At 35.9% G+C, this 17759-nt stretch overlaps 1 protein-coding gene across 1 annotated transcript; it reads left to right on the forward strand.

The window, feature by feature from the left end:
- Positions 1-6228: 6228 nt before the first annotated feature.
- On the forward strand, positions 6229-17159 carry LOC121857152. Its single transcript, XM_042353042.1, has 5 exons — positions 6229-6334; positions 8038-8196; positions 9843-10069; positions 13875-14083; positions 16504-17159. Exons 2-5 carry the CDS (start codon positions 8060-8062, stop codon positions 16663-16665), a joined length of 735 nt encoding a protein of 244 aa, XP_042208976.1. The 5' UTR covers positions 6229-6334; positions 8038-8059; the 3' UTR covers positions 16666-17159.
- Positions 17160-17759: the final 600 nt, after the last annotated feature.

The following is a 17759-nucleotide window of genomic DNA, read 5'->3' on the forward strand; positions in this document are numbered from 1 at the left end:
TATTTATTTGTTATCCTTATGAATAAAATCATTGGCTGTGATTCTAAAGCAATTTTATCTGTGTGCAAGTCTTACAAAATTATACTATATTTGAGGTAGCTAGTTGTTATGATGAAACTATTATCATATATAAGTTATTACTAAAATTGGTTTTCTGCATGGTTAATTTACTCACAATACGTCACCCTGTGCTGCTACTTTCAAAAAGATTTGGGAGCCATATCGCCATACACAATGATAATAGTACTGTGTTTAACATGTTTCATGCTTGCTCATAGATTTGATTGATATTATAATTGTTTCTCTTTACTACATTTGAATTTGTCCTTATTTCCTTGAGCTTAACTCCAAAACCACATTGTATGTCTTCAGGAATTATATGGCTTTAAATTACAGTTTATGAGGTTAGCTTTATCCATCTATCTATACTGTGCAGTATAAGATACTCTTTTCAGTTAACAAAACTGATCAATGTAAAACCTTCCTTATAAATGCCACAGTTGTAGTCTAATTTTCCATACACATGCATACAGAGAAAAGTATTAATATTAATAGTCCTCATACACACACTTCCACATTCTGTTCTCATACATATCCACTAGTTGTCCCCATCACTTATAATGATAAGTCCCCATGAAATGCCTTACTTACCAAACCCACCACTAGATTCTGTGGCGCACACATTATTCTAGCCATATCTATTCTGTCATGTGTTGTTTTTATCCAAATTCCATCACCTATGTATTTTTTATGAAACTTCCTAGAGAAGTACATTTGGTACCAGCAAGAAAGTAATCGGGTTACTGTCCATGACTTTGAATTAAAAGAAGGTTATTTTTAAGTTTGTAATCTAAATCTGAATCCCATTTGCCTTTTCCTTGGAGTACAGGAGGGTAAGATTGTGTAAAACTCCTCACTCCTGAAATTCATCTTTATACACTGTATTGTCTTTTCATGCAAATGTGGAAAATGACTATAAAATGATAAGGATGATAATTATTCTCTTTTATCTATAGAGTACTCACTCATCTCTCTTATTACAGTAGTTAGCCTTTTCTCTCTGCTCTTGTTCTACCCTTATATTAGCACTCCTTTAACTACTGCACTTCTACTTTTATTTCATTCTCTCTCCACTCGCCAAATTCCATCTCCATTATGAAAACACATTAAAGCTTCATGCAAGTTTCACACCTCTCTCCATCTTCAGCCCACCTAGCCACTTGAACTTCTTGCTCATTGTGATTCTTGTACTGAAGTATGCCAGGTCTTGTGAAATAGACATAAAACTCTGTTGTTTACCTTGTATCATGACATAAGATAGATTATGTAGTATTAGCACCAAACAGCATTAATATGATGGGGTACAGTAGGTAATGTTAGGCTGATATAGGAGTGGGTTTTACTCGTCATCTTTGCAGGGATTAGTCTTTAACCCCTTCACTATGGTGGCTCCACTTTTAGTATTTTATTCCACTCAGAGGGGGACCTGTACACAAATGGATAAGTACAGTCTCAGTCCATTATGTTAACTATGACTAGTCATGGGAGTTGCCTCCTTTCCCTCAGACACATCGAAGTGGGAGCTATTTTTCAGCCCTCTCACTTTGTTAATATATTACTGTACCCGCAATTCATTAATGTAAATCAGTTTTTTAGTTTGTCAGTACATAGAGTGTTTGAAATATGTAAGTACAATACTGTCCAGGTATTTGTTTCAATAGAGTTCTTCACAGTTATTTAAAATAATCAGGGCTGTATTGTATATGTTTTATTACCTCAAAACAAAAGGGATTGTTACAGTGTACCTAGTTTAGGAATACGAACTAAAGAATAATTGAGTAATGTGCTTAGGAAGGAGAACTAGAGAAAATATTGTATCTTAGGCATGAGAGTTTTGAGAGATAGAGCTTTAAGATTTTCTAAGAAATTTATAATGCATATCTTGAGTGATTTAAAAAAGAAAAATCATTGGGTTGAAACTCCATAAAATTGTTTATGATTTAAAAAAATAATAATTACTGGCAGCAGGAAAAATTTTTTTTCGTCACTTATCAGTCCAGCATTTGGTCGACTCACACTCGTCTCTCATCTGTTTTGAGCTGGGGATTGAACCCAGGATACAGTATGAGTGGCATGCATATTACTGCTGTGTCACCAGTTGGGTTAGGATATTTACCTAATGGCCACCCAAACTAGAGGTGATCATGCCAAAAGGAAGAAGGCCACTGGCCTGTATTGGATTCCTCTATTCTTCTTCATAGTCTTGTAAAGTATGCCAAGAAGTCCAAGGTTGTGGGTATTTCTAACATTGTGAGGTATGCATTCAGATTTTTTTGAAAATAAGATGAAAGAATAAAATTTAATGGTAAAGTTTTATTAATTATTCGATATGCAAATACTATTGCTCTTATTAAAGTAGTATATTTTTTCCAAGTTATATATAAATCCCAAAATATAAATTATGATAGGTAATTAGGAACTTATATGGGTGGATAATCTTGAGCAATTAGATACATTATCTGTGATGATAGATATGGAAAAAAAATGTAAAACAAGATTATGTCAAGCAAAAACAACATCTAATAATTTTAGAGACCAGTTAAAAGGTGAAAAATTTTAGTTTCAGAAAAAGGCTGCCGAGATGCAATGTACTGTGGTTGTACTATTCAATAATTTTCCAAGTTTTATATTAAAATTTTTAGTCATTTTAACACTTATTTAACAATTGCAGTACAGGAAACTAGTTTTTGGTGCACCCATCAGCCACTTGACTCACACAGCAAGGCGTTAGTTTGTATCTCTGGTCAGTGGAGGTAACATCTTGAACATAAACTTTTTACGTTTATACAGTACAGTACAATTATTGGTCATTCTGAAATTTATTTTACATATTGACAATATATAGTGCAGTGCAGTGTTCATTTAAAGAAAATAATCTTGAATTACACCTAGTGAGCTTAAAATTTTATGGGTGAAATGACGGCATGAAGCATGGGGTGATTTCTCTTCCACCCCCACTTCCTTCTCTTCTCCCTTCTCCACCACCCCCACTTCTATTTCCCATCATCATCATCATCATCATCATCAACCAGGAGCCTTCTACATACACACCTCAAAGTAAGTGTACTTTACTGCATTTATTTTTACTTTGTATGTAATTTTCGGTAAGCTGGAACCAATTACCCAAAATCCCATTGAAACAATGGTTTTGTTTAACGAATGACCTTCTGGAACGAATTGTGTTTCGTTAACCGAGGGACCACTGTACATGTACAGTATACAGGTGTACAGCTGGCTAGAGCAACAAAAATAGTACTACAGTAGTGTTCTGAAAAATATTGAAAAATTAATAATTTGGTCATTTAATTAGGGATGATGGAATAACAGTATACTATACTGTAAGTATTACAGGTTCCTGAGACTGCCAAGGACTGTCAGTTGATTTAGAGCAGGCATGGGAAACTTTTCCTCAGTCATGGGCTGCTTTATGATTTAGGTGTTTTTCTTTGAGCCAACCCACCAAAATTTATTTCCTACACACCGGTAAACCAAAAGTACGACCTGATCGGTGGTGAAGAGGATAAAATATTGTATTTGCACGGACAGTGAAACGGTTTATCGTTTCGTCCACCTTACTATATTTTCAATTTACAATCGGTCTTTTTCCCATTTATGAAACTGATCCATCATAATATTTTTTTCAAGTACAGTAGTATGTTAATGTTTCTTGGCATTTAACAGAAGATTTTTCCAAAGGTACAGCATTTTTCTTACTTATGAGACACACCCACCAGAATAGTGTCAGTGTTAATCTTGGTGCCTGAGGAACTACAATGAAACAACCTTTAGGCACCTTTTTTTATCTATTATTTTACATTATATATTTAAATATGCCCATGGAGAGACCGAATCAAACAAGAATAATAGATAGAACAGACAGCCTGGCATGAAGGATGAGGTACTATGGAGAGAGAGAGTCTGTCAACAAGAGACCTTTACCTTTGACCCTGTGTGACCACTGCCCGTGACCACACTTGGACTTGCCCAACCTTAGCTAATTCCCAAGTGACCCACTGCCACATAACAGTTAATCCATCAAACATACCGCGCTGAACTTGGCTCGTAAACTCGCACAAGTTAAAATGTTTATATTGTTGATTATTTATACTTATTTCACTGTTACATTTTCGTAGTTACTTACTCTTAGGTGATGAAACAGTAATGAATTGTGTGAAGATTATTCTTTTAATAAATATTGCTTTTACTCACCACAAACTGGCTGCTTCTACCTGAACTGCGGGCCACATTAAATAAAATTTATCAATCATTCTGCGGGCCGCACAAAGATATGGTTCAATGTGGGCCGCGGGTTGCCCATGCCTGATTTAGAGGATTCAAAAGGACCACCAAACTGGTGTTTGTCTTCCAACACTTCAGGTATCGTTACTTTACTTTATCCTTTCAGCCACTGATCTACTTGTTAGCCGTTTGAGCAGTCAGTCACATCTCTGTTATGCACTATTGGCAAGTATTGGACATGTATTGGTATCAGAATGTATCTGTATCTGCATGTGTGTTGATCAAGTCTAGTCCTCTTGAATGAGCTTGTGAGGTTATGAGATATTGGTTCACACTCAGGATGGGATGGAGAAAGGAAACTCACAATGTGCTCTCTGTATACATATTGTATTGGATGTACAATGCAGCTTGTTGCTGGGTAGGTAGTATGGTGATAAGCGTTGAGTAGAGAGCTGGGTGGTGAGGGTGCCCAGAGGAGGGACACGTGGCTTGAGGGACACCAAGGTCGCTGGCGGGAACGGCAGCTGCCAGGCTGGGGCGGAGGAGGTGGTGTTGCTTGCTGGTGGCACTGGGTAGAAAGAGAGGGGTCACAGCGATGTCAGGCCTTATAAGGCGGGGGTAGGCGTGGGTAGATAGTTGACCCCCACTCCGGGGTCACCGGTGTCAGGCCTTATAAGGGGTGGGGTAGGCGTGGGTAGATAGTTGACCCCCACTCCGGGGTCACCGGTGTCAGGCCTTATAAGGGGTGGGGTAGGCGTGGGTAGATAGTTGACCCCCCGCTCCGTGGACGGCGCTGGAGGCGTAGGCTGGGGAATTCGAGAAGGTTCGGTGCTTGTAGGGGAGGAATCCACTACAAGCTTACACGGTGCCGGTGTTGAGCTGTCACAAGAAGCCGATCAGAGGTGAAGAGGATAAAAGTAATAGCCCCTGAGCTTTTTTGCCATCCTAAGGCTCGATAGCTGTGCCTAACAAATGTTTTTTTTGTGGGGGGGGGGGGATTAGCCCACCTTGGGCACTGGTTACTGACCCACATTGGGGTCTGGGGAAGCGAAAAAAATTTAACCATAAATAAATACAGAAATACTTTCACTGATCTGCTCATTATCTGCTTGAGCAGTCAGTCATATCTCTGTTATGCGCTTTTGGCAAGCACATGTACTGGACATGCAATGGCTTGAATATAATCTGAAAAAAATAAAACAATAAGCAGTGAGAAATTATATACACTACTGTATTGATAACCATTTACATATGCACCTACAGTGATTTATTTGCGTATAGTACTTTATATTGTTCTGTCAAAGTAAGAGAAACAATTGAGACCCTGCAACTGTGTGTAAATGTGACAGAAAGTCAGATCAGTAACCTGGGACTTAGTCACAATTTTTGCGATGTCATATGGCAGCAGTCTACCATTAGAGAACACCATTATGCTTTCAGTATCTTCCCAGGCGGTCGTACCTCCTTGTTTGATAGCTGCCTACTATCTAATGAAACTTTTGGAGATCATTAATTGGAAGTAAACAGAAAGGAATTAAATGAAATGGGAATTTGGCAGTAGACCAAATGGGAGTACTGTACATCAGACGAAATGGGCATAATCCACTAACAGGTGTACAGTATTTCTGCAGAGATGCAAAATCTTGGAACATCATAAAATATTGTGAGTAGAAGGCCGTAGTCATCAAGTTCACTAACATTTTCTTTTGAGAATAGTACTTTGATTGATTTAGCTACAGGTACAGTATTGTATTATTCTCGGTATAGCTATATGGGGAATTGTATTTTGATAGCCATAATTAATAATATCCACAAAGTTATTTATTAATACGAAGGTAAAATTTGTTACATCTGAATGAAAATTAATACTAAAAATATAAATATACAGTAGTAAAGTGAAGGCTATATTTAACTGAAATAATGGACGCAATAAAGCAGGTCTGAGTTACACTGAAATTTCTTCCCGTGAACAACATTTGGTAGTTGTGGGTTGGCGGGAAACGTGTGGTGAGCCTGGTGAGGTATGTCATGTAAGGTGACCTATTTACAGACATTTTCGTTTTTTTTTATATGTAGGGTGCTGTAATTGTCAGGATTAATTCTAAGTTTTAAAACAAACAACAGTAGAGGTCTCCAACAGGCCTAGGATAGATCAAGGCCCGACACATTCAAATAGGTTCAGCTTATACATAGACGATGCAGGTACAAACTGGTATTATTTAAGCCCGCCTTGAACCAATCATTTTCGTCATGATACTCTGCCCTAACAGAAACTAAAATACAAACTACAAATTATTCGAAATATGGTAATGACTAATGAGGTTCATTCTTCAATCACTGAACATATTAAGTGTGAGGGAGAGAGTGAAGCAACTTAAGCTCAATCAGGCTTACACGATTTGAAGGTAATTATTAATGATGACTGACCCACGGCTGATTTTTATAGAAAACTGATAAAAATGCAGCAATTTCACTGTGTTTTATATTGGACACTGTCATAGTTGTGGCAGATGTGTTAAAAAGTGTTTATAAGTTCAAATTAAATTAACCCAACATAACCTAAGTTTAAATTAACCTAAGTTAACCTAACCTAAACCAACTTAAACTAACCTTACCTAACTTTAAACTAACCTATCTAACCTAACTTAGCATAACTTAACACCTGCCGTGGGTGAACTTAGTGTTACTGAGACGGGGGGAAGCGGCTGTGATGTCCTCCATATTAGCCTGAAAAACAAGCAACAGAAGCATTGTTAGAAGACCTCATCAACCTAACCAAACAAAGCTATCTAACCTTACCTAACTTCCTAGCACCTAAACAAATATATTACAATATTTAGGTTAGTTACCTTAGATTGTTTTTAAGACAATTATTGTTATACCAATAAATAATATACAGTAAACTGTTGCTAGTTTTTGGTGATTATTTAATGGAAGTGTCATTTTTCTCTTGCACTCATATAAACAGGTAATGGCGGCTTCCCTGATAGTTACCTGCATTGCGGAGAGGTGTGTTAGGATGAAAACATTGGAAAAACAAAATAGGAAATTTGCAATTCCTTTACCCATTCCTTACTGTTTATAAGGTTAATCAATCAATCAGAGTACCGTCCTCATATCTGAGGGTTGGAGACTCCAAACATTTTTGGTCTGTTTTTACCAATCCTACAAGATTTTGTATCTTTCTGGGGACCCGGTTTTTAATTTCATTCATCCATTCCAGCCTTTGCCTTCCTCTGGCCCTCCTACCCACAACTTTGCCCATAAATATATTTCCGTTATTATCCCCTCATCCCTGATTATATGTGACCAAGGTAGCTCATTGTTCTTTTTCTGTACATTTCAAATACATTACGTACTGTAAGTTTTGTGATTTTTATTGTAGTACAGTATTTCTTTTTATTCTCAGTCTTTGACTGTAGTGTTTTGAGTGCTAGTGAATTCTTTTGAAGAACTGGCACTTTTGAGAAACAAAAGAACAACTATTATTATTATTATTATTGTCCATTTGAAAATTTGGTGTAGCAAAGTTATCTCTTAACTCTACACTTTTGCTGAAAAAGCAGTGGTGCCTTGAAGAGGACTTCATCTGCCTATCTTGGCTTAAGTGATTTGTAGGACAGTATTTAATTTTTTTTCTGTATTTGGCTTTAGGTATAGCTGAAATTGTGTTACTAACTGCATATTAGAGCTGCACATATCAAACATGTTTACACTATTCTAATTCTTTATTTTCAGAAAAAGGAATAACAAATTTAAGATGCTGACAACAACACAATTCCTCACTGATGCAGACACTCAAAAATTTGCAGCAGTCCTGAAGTTGTACCCTAATGCTCTCAAGATCAAAGCATCCCTAAAGAAGAAGCAGGGTGAGAGCCTTGAAAAACTTGATAAGTAAGTTTCTCATGAAACTACTGTACAGTATATGGCAAAATGTTCCTAGTTTTGTCATGTTCTTAAAAAAAAACTTATAAAAAAGTAAAGCAACTTTGAAAGGCAGTCATTTTGGGTTTCCTTTATTAGCTGTCATAGACCATATAGCAGTGCTTTTCAGTTTTTAGCAAAATGCAGGTTGGTTTTCCTTAAATAGTGGGGCAGTTGCTTTATGTCTGCATTTAAAGATAAAAAAAGTATGGGTGATCTCTTAATAGCTTACTACAGTAGAAAAAGGAAGGTAATAAGTGCAGTACAATACCAGGATAGTTGTCTAAAGAAATGAAGAGACGACCTGAAATTCTACTTTGTGACCGAATCTAGACAAAGCAACTTGGGGATTATTGTACCAAATCTATGGGTTAAAAAACAAAAACGGGAATACCCAAAATAATGATGGCTGGGACTCATCCATTGAGTAGTTTGGAATCATATTTACTGGAGTTCTTGAAGATGACTTTTAGAGGCAAATTTTACTGACCAAGGCCGGATTTCAGGGTGTTACATCATCTGTGCTCATCCACAATACTGTACTGTACTACTGTATACTATACTTTACTTCCCATGGCTTCCCTGTCTACTCTATCCTGTTCAGTACTTTTCCTGACTCGTAAATGTAACAAATAAATTCTTCCTCTTCTCCAAAAACTTTTCACTCTTGAGTAATTGCCTTAAATGCTCCATTTCATTTCTTTATTTTGTTTTACTTTATCTTATTCGTACCATACGATCATTGTCTATTATTTCTTTGACCATTTGCTGATAAGGTTATCATAATTATTAGTGAGGGATTACCAAAAATGCGATACTGAAATTTCAAGACAAAATCAATATCAGAGATAATGAGTAATGTAATTTTTATTTATTTTTTCCAGTGGAATAAAATTTTTTTTTTTCTGGATAAAAACACCAAAATATTTTTTATTTATTTTTAATAGGATTGACAAGTTCTGTGCCTGTCTTTCTCTCTCTCTCTCTTGAAATTATGTACAGTACAGTAATTACCCGGTACATACTTATATAAATTGGATTACATTATTCTTTTCTAAAAATTATTTTTCCTTTAATAATAATGCTAGATAATTTTACACAGTATATTTTAAAACTAGCAAAATACCTGTACTTTCCTGAAGAGTATAGTAAATACAGTATATATGAAAATATTGCTGATGATTGTACAACACCTTTGCAGAGTACAGTACATTCCAGTACAGTACTACTTTTGACAATAGTTATTGTAAATGAATGAAAATAAATGTGTAAATTATCTAAAAACACTATAATGATATCTTGTACTGGAAGCAACTCAAAATGTAAATTTATGAGGCTACAAAAGAAACAAAAAATTTTCCGCCCAGCATAAAAAAACAAAAACACTTTTTTTACATCTCTAAACATTTGACCGAGGTCAGGTTAAAGGTCACAGCTTTTGTGAAACTGACTCTTGAATGACCTACATCAAGTAGGTCCCTGTTCACCATCCCTGGCTTTGGGCTTAAAGCTCCTTTTATATGAAAGTTGAGCAAAACAACTTCATAATGAAAAATGCATATAAAATATACATATGCATTGTTACTGTACTTTTATGGGACATTTGTATTTTTTAGATGGTACCAAGATGAACTAGGTCGGGATGCACAGTCACGAAAACCACCATACATAACACGTGATGAACTCGTGCGCCTCATGGGCTGGAAACTATCTAGAGGGAAGTTTCGTCCACGCTTGATGGAGTTAGCTGGATCCAACAGTGATGAAAGTGTTCAAAAGGCATCTCAGCAAGGGATTCATCTGGCCCAAAAAGATAAAATACAGGATGCCATTAAAGCTTTAGGTATGAGCATGATAAATTGTCCATAGAGAAATTTAAAGTTCCTTAATTACAGTATAGTTTATCTGCACTTAGTTTACATAATGCTCCAGTAGATTCTTATTTACTTTTTTTAGAGTTGTTTACATTTTTAAGCTGCTTTTTAAGGCCTTGTCACTAGTGGTGCCTTTTCCTCCTGTTTAAAGCTTTACATCTTGATGGGGTTAGTATACTCTAGTCATTTTCTAATTTTAATTGTATAAAAAGGTGTTATACTACATTTGTCTCTCGTTTTGATTTAGGACATTATTTTCTTCAGTCTTCATAATGTTTCCCCAAATTTACTTACCTGGTAATTTTTTATTTTGTTACAGTATTTGTAATGCAATTATCTCTGGGTTTCTTTCTTCTACAGGACATTACATGTATTTGAGATTTTTTGTGCTGTTCTAGCCGGTTAACTGCTGATTCTGTCTAAGTTAATGAGGCCGGAACATTTATATTATATTGGGGTTTTAGTAGCGAAACCCAATTGTCTGTTATCCATTTATTGAGGAACTATCTAGGATACAGTTCCAAAGTGTAGATCACCGTAACTTATCACTGTATGAGTGTTAAGAGAAGGACGGAGGCTATTTAAAATAGACCTTCTATTATACGTCTGATCTGTGTGAGGAGTTGAGTAACAATGCTAATGAGTAGTGACCCATTGAGGGAGAACGGAATATGTACGTCGTCCTCCCTCGACGGAAGACGGAACCATCCACAATGGCTCTCAAATAATGTCTTCCTCTAGTCAAGGATATCAAACTACTGCCCGCATGAGGTGGCCAGGGAGCCAGCTTCTTAATGCCTTAACTCAGCACAATATGACGCTGCTTCCCGTGGGCACACCTTATCATGTGCTCTGAACATGTCACCTCATAGCCAGTGGAAAGTTACAGGGGGTGATAGAGTATATAAATCAAATGTAATTAACTCATTTATATAATACTTCTGCTTATGAGACAGGGGCTATTACAGTGCAACTAACATTATTATATAACTGTATTGAGTACAGTACTGTACAGTACAGTACTACAAAAGCTGAAAGAGAGAACGTCTCAATAAGGAATATAAAGTACAGTAAACCCTCTCAATAGTGGACTTTACAATAACGGATATTGCCAATAAGGACGTCTTTTTGCCTGGTATAATTAGCTGTCTGGACCAGTAAAATCTGTTAATTGTTCACTGTTGACCAATGTTCAATGAAAGTCTAAATAAGCAACGTAATGCTTAACCCTTAGGCCCCGGGTTACGTTTCAGAACGCGCGCCTATTCCTGCCACTTTTTAAATGCCCAGCGCGGGTTATTAGGTTCCAGTGTGACTATTTGCCTCTCACACCACATGTTCGGCCACAGGGAAGCTTCCTGAACATAATTACCTGCTTTTGTTTGTTTCATTTTCATTGTTTGTCCATTTTATCATGTTGTATCAAAGTAATATTGCTAAAAGTACAGGTGCTCCTCTACTTAAGAACGTTCAACTTACAAACTTTCAGAGATACAAACACATCACTGAGGAGGGTTATGTGCCAGAACAGGTGTTTAATGTGGATGAGACTGGATTATTTTGAAGAAAATTCCAGATAGAACAAACATTACCTAAGAGGAGAAGAGTGAGCCAGGTTTTAAGGCTGTATTAAAGGGTATAGCTGTACTAAATATCCATGATCTTTTCATTTTGTACAATATGTTTGGTATCTACAAGAGTAAAGTTTATTTACAAACAATTGGACTTACAAACAAGCCTCAGGAACGTAACTCGTTCGTAAGTAGAGGAGCACCTGTAGTGTAGTTGTATTGGAGGGTAGTATTACTGTAAAACAATGCTCTGATTATGTAATAAATGTATTTATTTGTGGAATTATTATTATTTTATGCATTACTTGCTCTACCAAGCACAAAGACAGCCAGGCAGACTGGCGACCGACTGGTGAGTGTTGCCAAGCACTTTTTTGTGATAAATTATGCAAATAAAATATTCTAAATGAATTACTTATAGCAAATAAGTATTAAGATCAGTAAATACATACATTATTGGCCACCCTGGACACAAAGGCAAACTAAAAATAGCTGCTAAGTGCAGAGTGACCACGAGCATCAGCTGTCAAACCAACACTGTCTCCTTATCTCCCCCCTCCTCCCTCCCTTTGCGCTGTCATGAAAGTTTCTAGAGGGTCAATATATAGTTCTTCTTGCTTGATTTTTATTGTTTTATTATTTTTAAAAGGTTAAAAAAATATTTTTGGAAAAGTTGATTTTCTCGATTTACCCTCGGGTGGGGGGTACTGCCACCAGCACCCTAACCTGGGGCTTAAGGGATAATAATCATGATACTACAAAAAAATAAAATAAATACAAATTATTATAAAAACCAGTACAGTAATAAATGAAAATAAAGTGTAAATGAATTCTCCTAAAATTATGATGATAAGATAATGGAAGATGCAGTGCAGAAATTATTATATAATCTCTTAATGAAACATTAAATTTTACCTTTTATGAACTTGGGCACTGCACAGGTATCCCTCGTTTAACAATGGGGATACGTTCCTGAAAAACCCATCATTACCCGGTAAGTGAAATGATCACTAAACGAGGGATATTAAGGAATAAAATTCTAAACAAGGTATAACAAGGAATAATATTTGTGCTGATGGCATGTAATTGTGTAGCTGAGTCACTGATTTGCCACCCAATAGCACTCAGAGTGGGTGAGGCTGAGGAGTGAGTTATGTTATTGTTCAGCTCGTAATTTTTGGTAGATGTACATAATTTTATTTATTTTTAATGTTACATGCATACACAATCGTTATACGGAATGTGCAAAAAAAAAATGTACTGTACAGTATACGCCCGGATAATTCCCGGATTTTTATTTGGCACCCTGGATGTACCCAAGAATGTCTGCGGGAAGTTTTAAAGTTGACGTCATTTTCGCGGCTGGGACAGGGAGACATTCATTCTAGAGACCGTAATTTCCTTTACCTGTTTTGTATTGTATATACTATGTGTGTGTGTGTAGACACTACACACAAAACATGTACAAATAAAGAATGATGGTAAAATCCTCTCACACATAATTTCAGAAACAAATGTATATTAAAAATGTTGAGTCTGCCCTCAAGTCCACTCCGTGCTTTATTAATAAAGCACATCGCTAAACTGAAAATTGACCCATCGCTAAAAAAAAAAGTGTTAAAATTTTATATCCCTAAATGAATGAACATTAAACGGGGGATATCTACAATATACTGTACCCTTCTTTAAAAAGTTGCAGCAACAAAAAAAGGGGTGATACAAAAACATATGTTGTATTTAAGGTTTATTTGAGTGATTATTGTACTGTTAGCTTCATAGGGAGTGAGAACATTTTTGGCTGATGGAAACATCTGATATCTCTTTGAGGTCGAAATGATTCATTTATAAAAATATACTATACAGTACCTACTACCTCTAGAAGAAGCCAGATGTCTCCATCAGCCACAAATTTTCTCATGTCCTATGATACCAACTGTATATACAGTGTATATACCAACTGTATATACACTTAGTTGTTTCAATATCCACTTAATAATTACCATCCACTTAATAGTTTTTCTTTGATTTATTAGGTTATCTTTGAGGCTTTTACAAGTGCTTCTGTTATATCCTGTGTATGTGAGTTGATAGGTGGAGAAAGGTCAAATCAGTAACCCATAGAGATGACAACTACAGTGTACATACACCAAATAATATATACATACATAGTTACCTACTTAGTTTCATTTTATTGTTTCAACAGTTGTTCTGAAGGGTATTGGTCCAGCAACGGCATCTGGCATACTAGCAGCATGTGTTCCAGAGAAGTGTTGCTTCTTTGCAGATGAAGTAGCACATGCCATCCCATCTCTGGCTTCACTCAAGTACAATGCTGCTGAATATGAAGTGCTGAACTCTGAAATGATTAATTGTGCAAAGCGACTCAATTGTGAGGCCCAAAAAGAAGATGAGGTAGGAACTTAAATGTTGTGTTACAAACATAAAACAAAATTTTTTTATATGGTACAGGGGAGTCATATTACAGTATATTGCTCATTAATAGTTTGCAGCACTCATGCCATGTGGTGCTGTAACCTGCTGAGTGTAAACAAACTTAGTTTATTTACAAATTAAAATTCAAACTACAGTACAGTACTGTGTTCAGAAATAACATACAGAACTTACACATCAGAAAAATTTTCTAGTAGTTTTTAAACAAGGAACAAAGGTTAGTCACATTAGTAAACAGTTTGGCCTCCCAGGTTTTACTTAAAGATGGTGTTTTTTGTGTGTACTACTGTACTGTCAAGTTCTCTTTACCCTCCTCCCCTTATATGCAGTCATGTCTAATTGAAAATTTGTTAGAGAAGTACAGTACTGTATGTATTATGAAACATTACTGTTGCACTGAAATGTAAAGAATGAAATTTAAAGTTAAAATTGCCTTTCAGATATATAATAATTGAATTATAGAAAATTTTGGCCATTATAGTCCCATAGTACAGTATACTGTGTATGTTTCCTAGCTACCATAAGTGTCTTTTTTGTAATCTGATGTCCATTTCTGTGTGAATTTGTTCAGTATGCTTTCTGTCAGGTTGTGCGGTCTTGTATGGATAAGGTCTGATATATAGTTTTCTTGTGTTGACTGGATTGTTAGGTTGTGATGCACTAAAAGTGCTTCTTGCTACTGGGCCGGGTTTTGTAACTGACAGCTCACTCACCCCTTTGTAGTGAAAGGGTAGTGCTTCCTTTTCTCCCCATTGTCATCATCCATGCCGCTTGGGGTTTTATGAGGGACACAGCATACGTGTTTGGGTTGTAGAAATATAGGAGAATCAATTTTGACCATGGCGGTAAAATCTCTCGAGTGGGATTTGCTGATGAGTCACTGCTTCTGTGATAATACTCACCAAACATGATTGTCTGCAACTTAGCAATAGGATTAAAAAGTGCTGGAAGAGAAAATGAAACTGGAGGAGATAACATGGAATACCTGTACTGTTTAGGCAACTGGTCTTATAGTATCTGTCCTGTACAGGTATTTGCATTAAAAGCTAGAATTCCAATATAAGTGGGGTAATCTCCCCGTTAGTTGGAATAATTAGTGTAGAGCGGTTCTGGGTTCCAAAAATTTCTGGGTGTTGAGACAAATTTTATTCCCACATTTAATACACACACAATCTCACAGTTTTGCAGTTATCAAAACATTGGTGGTGTTCTATGCTTATGGTAAGTGAATTTTTGACAGCCATGGTGAATCGGTATTCTGTTTAATTTTTATTAGAGGTACTCGACTGCTAAAATGTGTTTGCACAGTGTTCTTTTGTATTGTTTTTATGTTAATTCGTGCTTATTAGGACACTTCTCATAATTGCCTGAGAGTTAAAGTCACACTTCTGGTTCCAGTGACAACTTTAAGCAGGTGCAAGAACTGGGTGCCAGTCAGTTTTGAAGTACTTTATACAGTACACACTTTTTGTTTAAGTGCTCAGTCTCTGGTCACTTTATGGTTGCTCCAATGAAAATTAACCACCATATAGTACAATACAGTACACGATTCTTTGCCAAATATTTGGAGCAAATGCTGGTGTTACATTACACGTTGATGTACAGTATAGGCTGATTGCTTAGATGGAATAACTTGGAGAATAATATTTTTGAGTTTTCAGAATACAGTATAAAACTTCCCACCTGAGAATAGAATAGCCTCCAAGGGGAAATGGTTATACCGTACTGTACTTAAACATTAAGTACAGGTACACCACCGATTTTTCAGGAACTGATGGTCCGGCACCTCCTTTAGTCCGGACAAAATTATGAGAGGGCACTTAACTTCCCTCCCAGCCAGGGTGAAGATAGTTTTAGGCTTAAAGTTTTCTAGCTGGCTAGACTTAGCAGAATATAAATTGCATTGCTGGAATCCTTGTAATACTGTATAGAAATTAATTTGAGAATAAACATCACATAATTTGTACAAGAGAATTTTTTTTTAGTCTAGTGTAGTACATTTGAGTACAAAGTGTGTACAGTAATGTTGCTCAAAATTATGGCTTTTTCACATTTAATTTACATTTAATATTAGTTTGATTTAAGTTTCTAGCAGTCCATAGTGCTTTAGAGACACAGGAGGTGCATAATTAGTGGGTCAGAGGTGTATTGTTTAAGAATTATTATTACCTGACCTCGGTTGGTTTGGAAAAACGGATAATCCGGCAAGGCTTTGGAACCAAGGATGCCGGAAAATCTGTGATAGACCTGTATCAGAAAGGGAAAATGGCTTTGTGAACCTTCAGGACTTGTTCTTTTCACATGCACATTTATGGTACATAAAGTCTTGTTATTCCTCCAATATGTTTCATATAATTTTTCTCTTTTTTTTTCTCTTACAGAAAGAAAATGGTCTTGAGAAATGGACTCCACACAAAGTTGAACTTACAATTTGGACTTACAGTCTTCTCCATCAAAATAATTCTGAATTACTGTCAGACATAAGTGGAAAACGGAGAACCAGTGACAAGGAAGAACACTTGTTAAAGAAACAGAAAAAGTAGAACTTACTCACTTCAGAGGAAATTGAAGAATATTACAGAAAGTAAGTTTATCTGTTAAATTAGAGTACAGTACACTTTAGTTGTTTGTTTGTCCCAGGTAACTGATAATAAAAATTCTCACACCTGGAAAATGGATGTACAGTACTGTATTAATTTTAACAAGGAAGAGAACAAAAATAGTACAACTGGCTATAAATAGGTGACAAAATAAATATATAATTATTTTATACAATATATATAAATCATCCTTATCATTTAAGAGTACATGTATTGAACAAATTATGATTCTATGGTAAAAAGCTACCACTTCAGAAATTACATTTTCAGAGCATTAACATTAAATATGTACCATTCCTTGCCACATTAGCTGTTGTTTCAGTAATTTGTTTCTCATTTTATTAAAAAACAAAAACACTTGGCAATGTTACATAGTAGTCTTAAGATTATGTGGATTACAGCACTGTTAGTATGGCAATAAAACCAGAAACAGTTGAGGGTAGTGTTTGCCGAATTATCCATTTTTTAGGGTTTGAGACTTCCAGATCAGTTTTTGTGGTTATTGTTGTACAAGTACACTATTACCAGTAGAGGTATTAGTAGTTGTAGTGCACAAATTTGTCTAGAAAATTGGTTGACGACTTTTATAACTTAAGAGATAGAACAGCTCTGTAGGAAGTACTAGATTTATGGAAGAGTTGTGTTCCTAAAAAGTTTCCGTGTACCAGAGTTCCGTAAAATGGATACTATTTTCCCATTGTATAATGGTAGCTGGTTCTTAAGGAAAAATCTGCCGATCCAAAATTTCATAATATGCATAATTTTTACCCTTTTAAATATACATAATTTTTTTTTTAATACTTCATGAATAGCTATACAGCATCATAAAGGTTGTAAAGTACTGGGAGCTTAAATACACAAGTCCTAAGTCATTTGATACCAACAGAATAAGCATGAACCACATCATGTATGATGTGACTCATCAGCAGTGAGTATTGTACTTGATTAACATTTCTTTTTAAAAACAGGAATACAGTATTCTAAAGTTTAACTCGTACTACCACTGCAACACGCACAACATTACCAATGTGGTGAAT

Source organism: Homarus americanus, unplaced genomic scaffold, assembly GCF_018991925.1.
Source record: "Homarus americanus isolate GMGI-L3 unplaced genomic scaffold, GMGI_Hamer_2.0 scaffold20465, whole genome shotgun sequence".
Lineage (NCBI taxonomy): Eukaryota > Metazoa > Arthropoda > Malacostraca > Decapoda > Nephropidae > Homarus > Homarus americanus.

Excerpts from the sequence above, each read along its gene's own strand:
- LOC121857152 (XM_042353042.1), top strand. The coding sequence starts at position 8,060 with ATGCTGACAACAACACAATTCCTCACTGATGCAGACACTCAAAAATTT. Across the intron at positions 10,070-13,874 it reads GGATGCCATTAAAGCTTTAG|TTGTTCTGAAGGGTATTGGT; the intron begins GTATGAGCATGA and ends TTGTTTCAACAG. Across the intron at positions 14,084-16,503 it reads AGGCCCAAAAAGAAGATGAG|AAAGAAAATGGTCTTGAGAA; the intron begins GTAGGAACTTAA and ends TTTCTCTTACAG.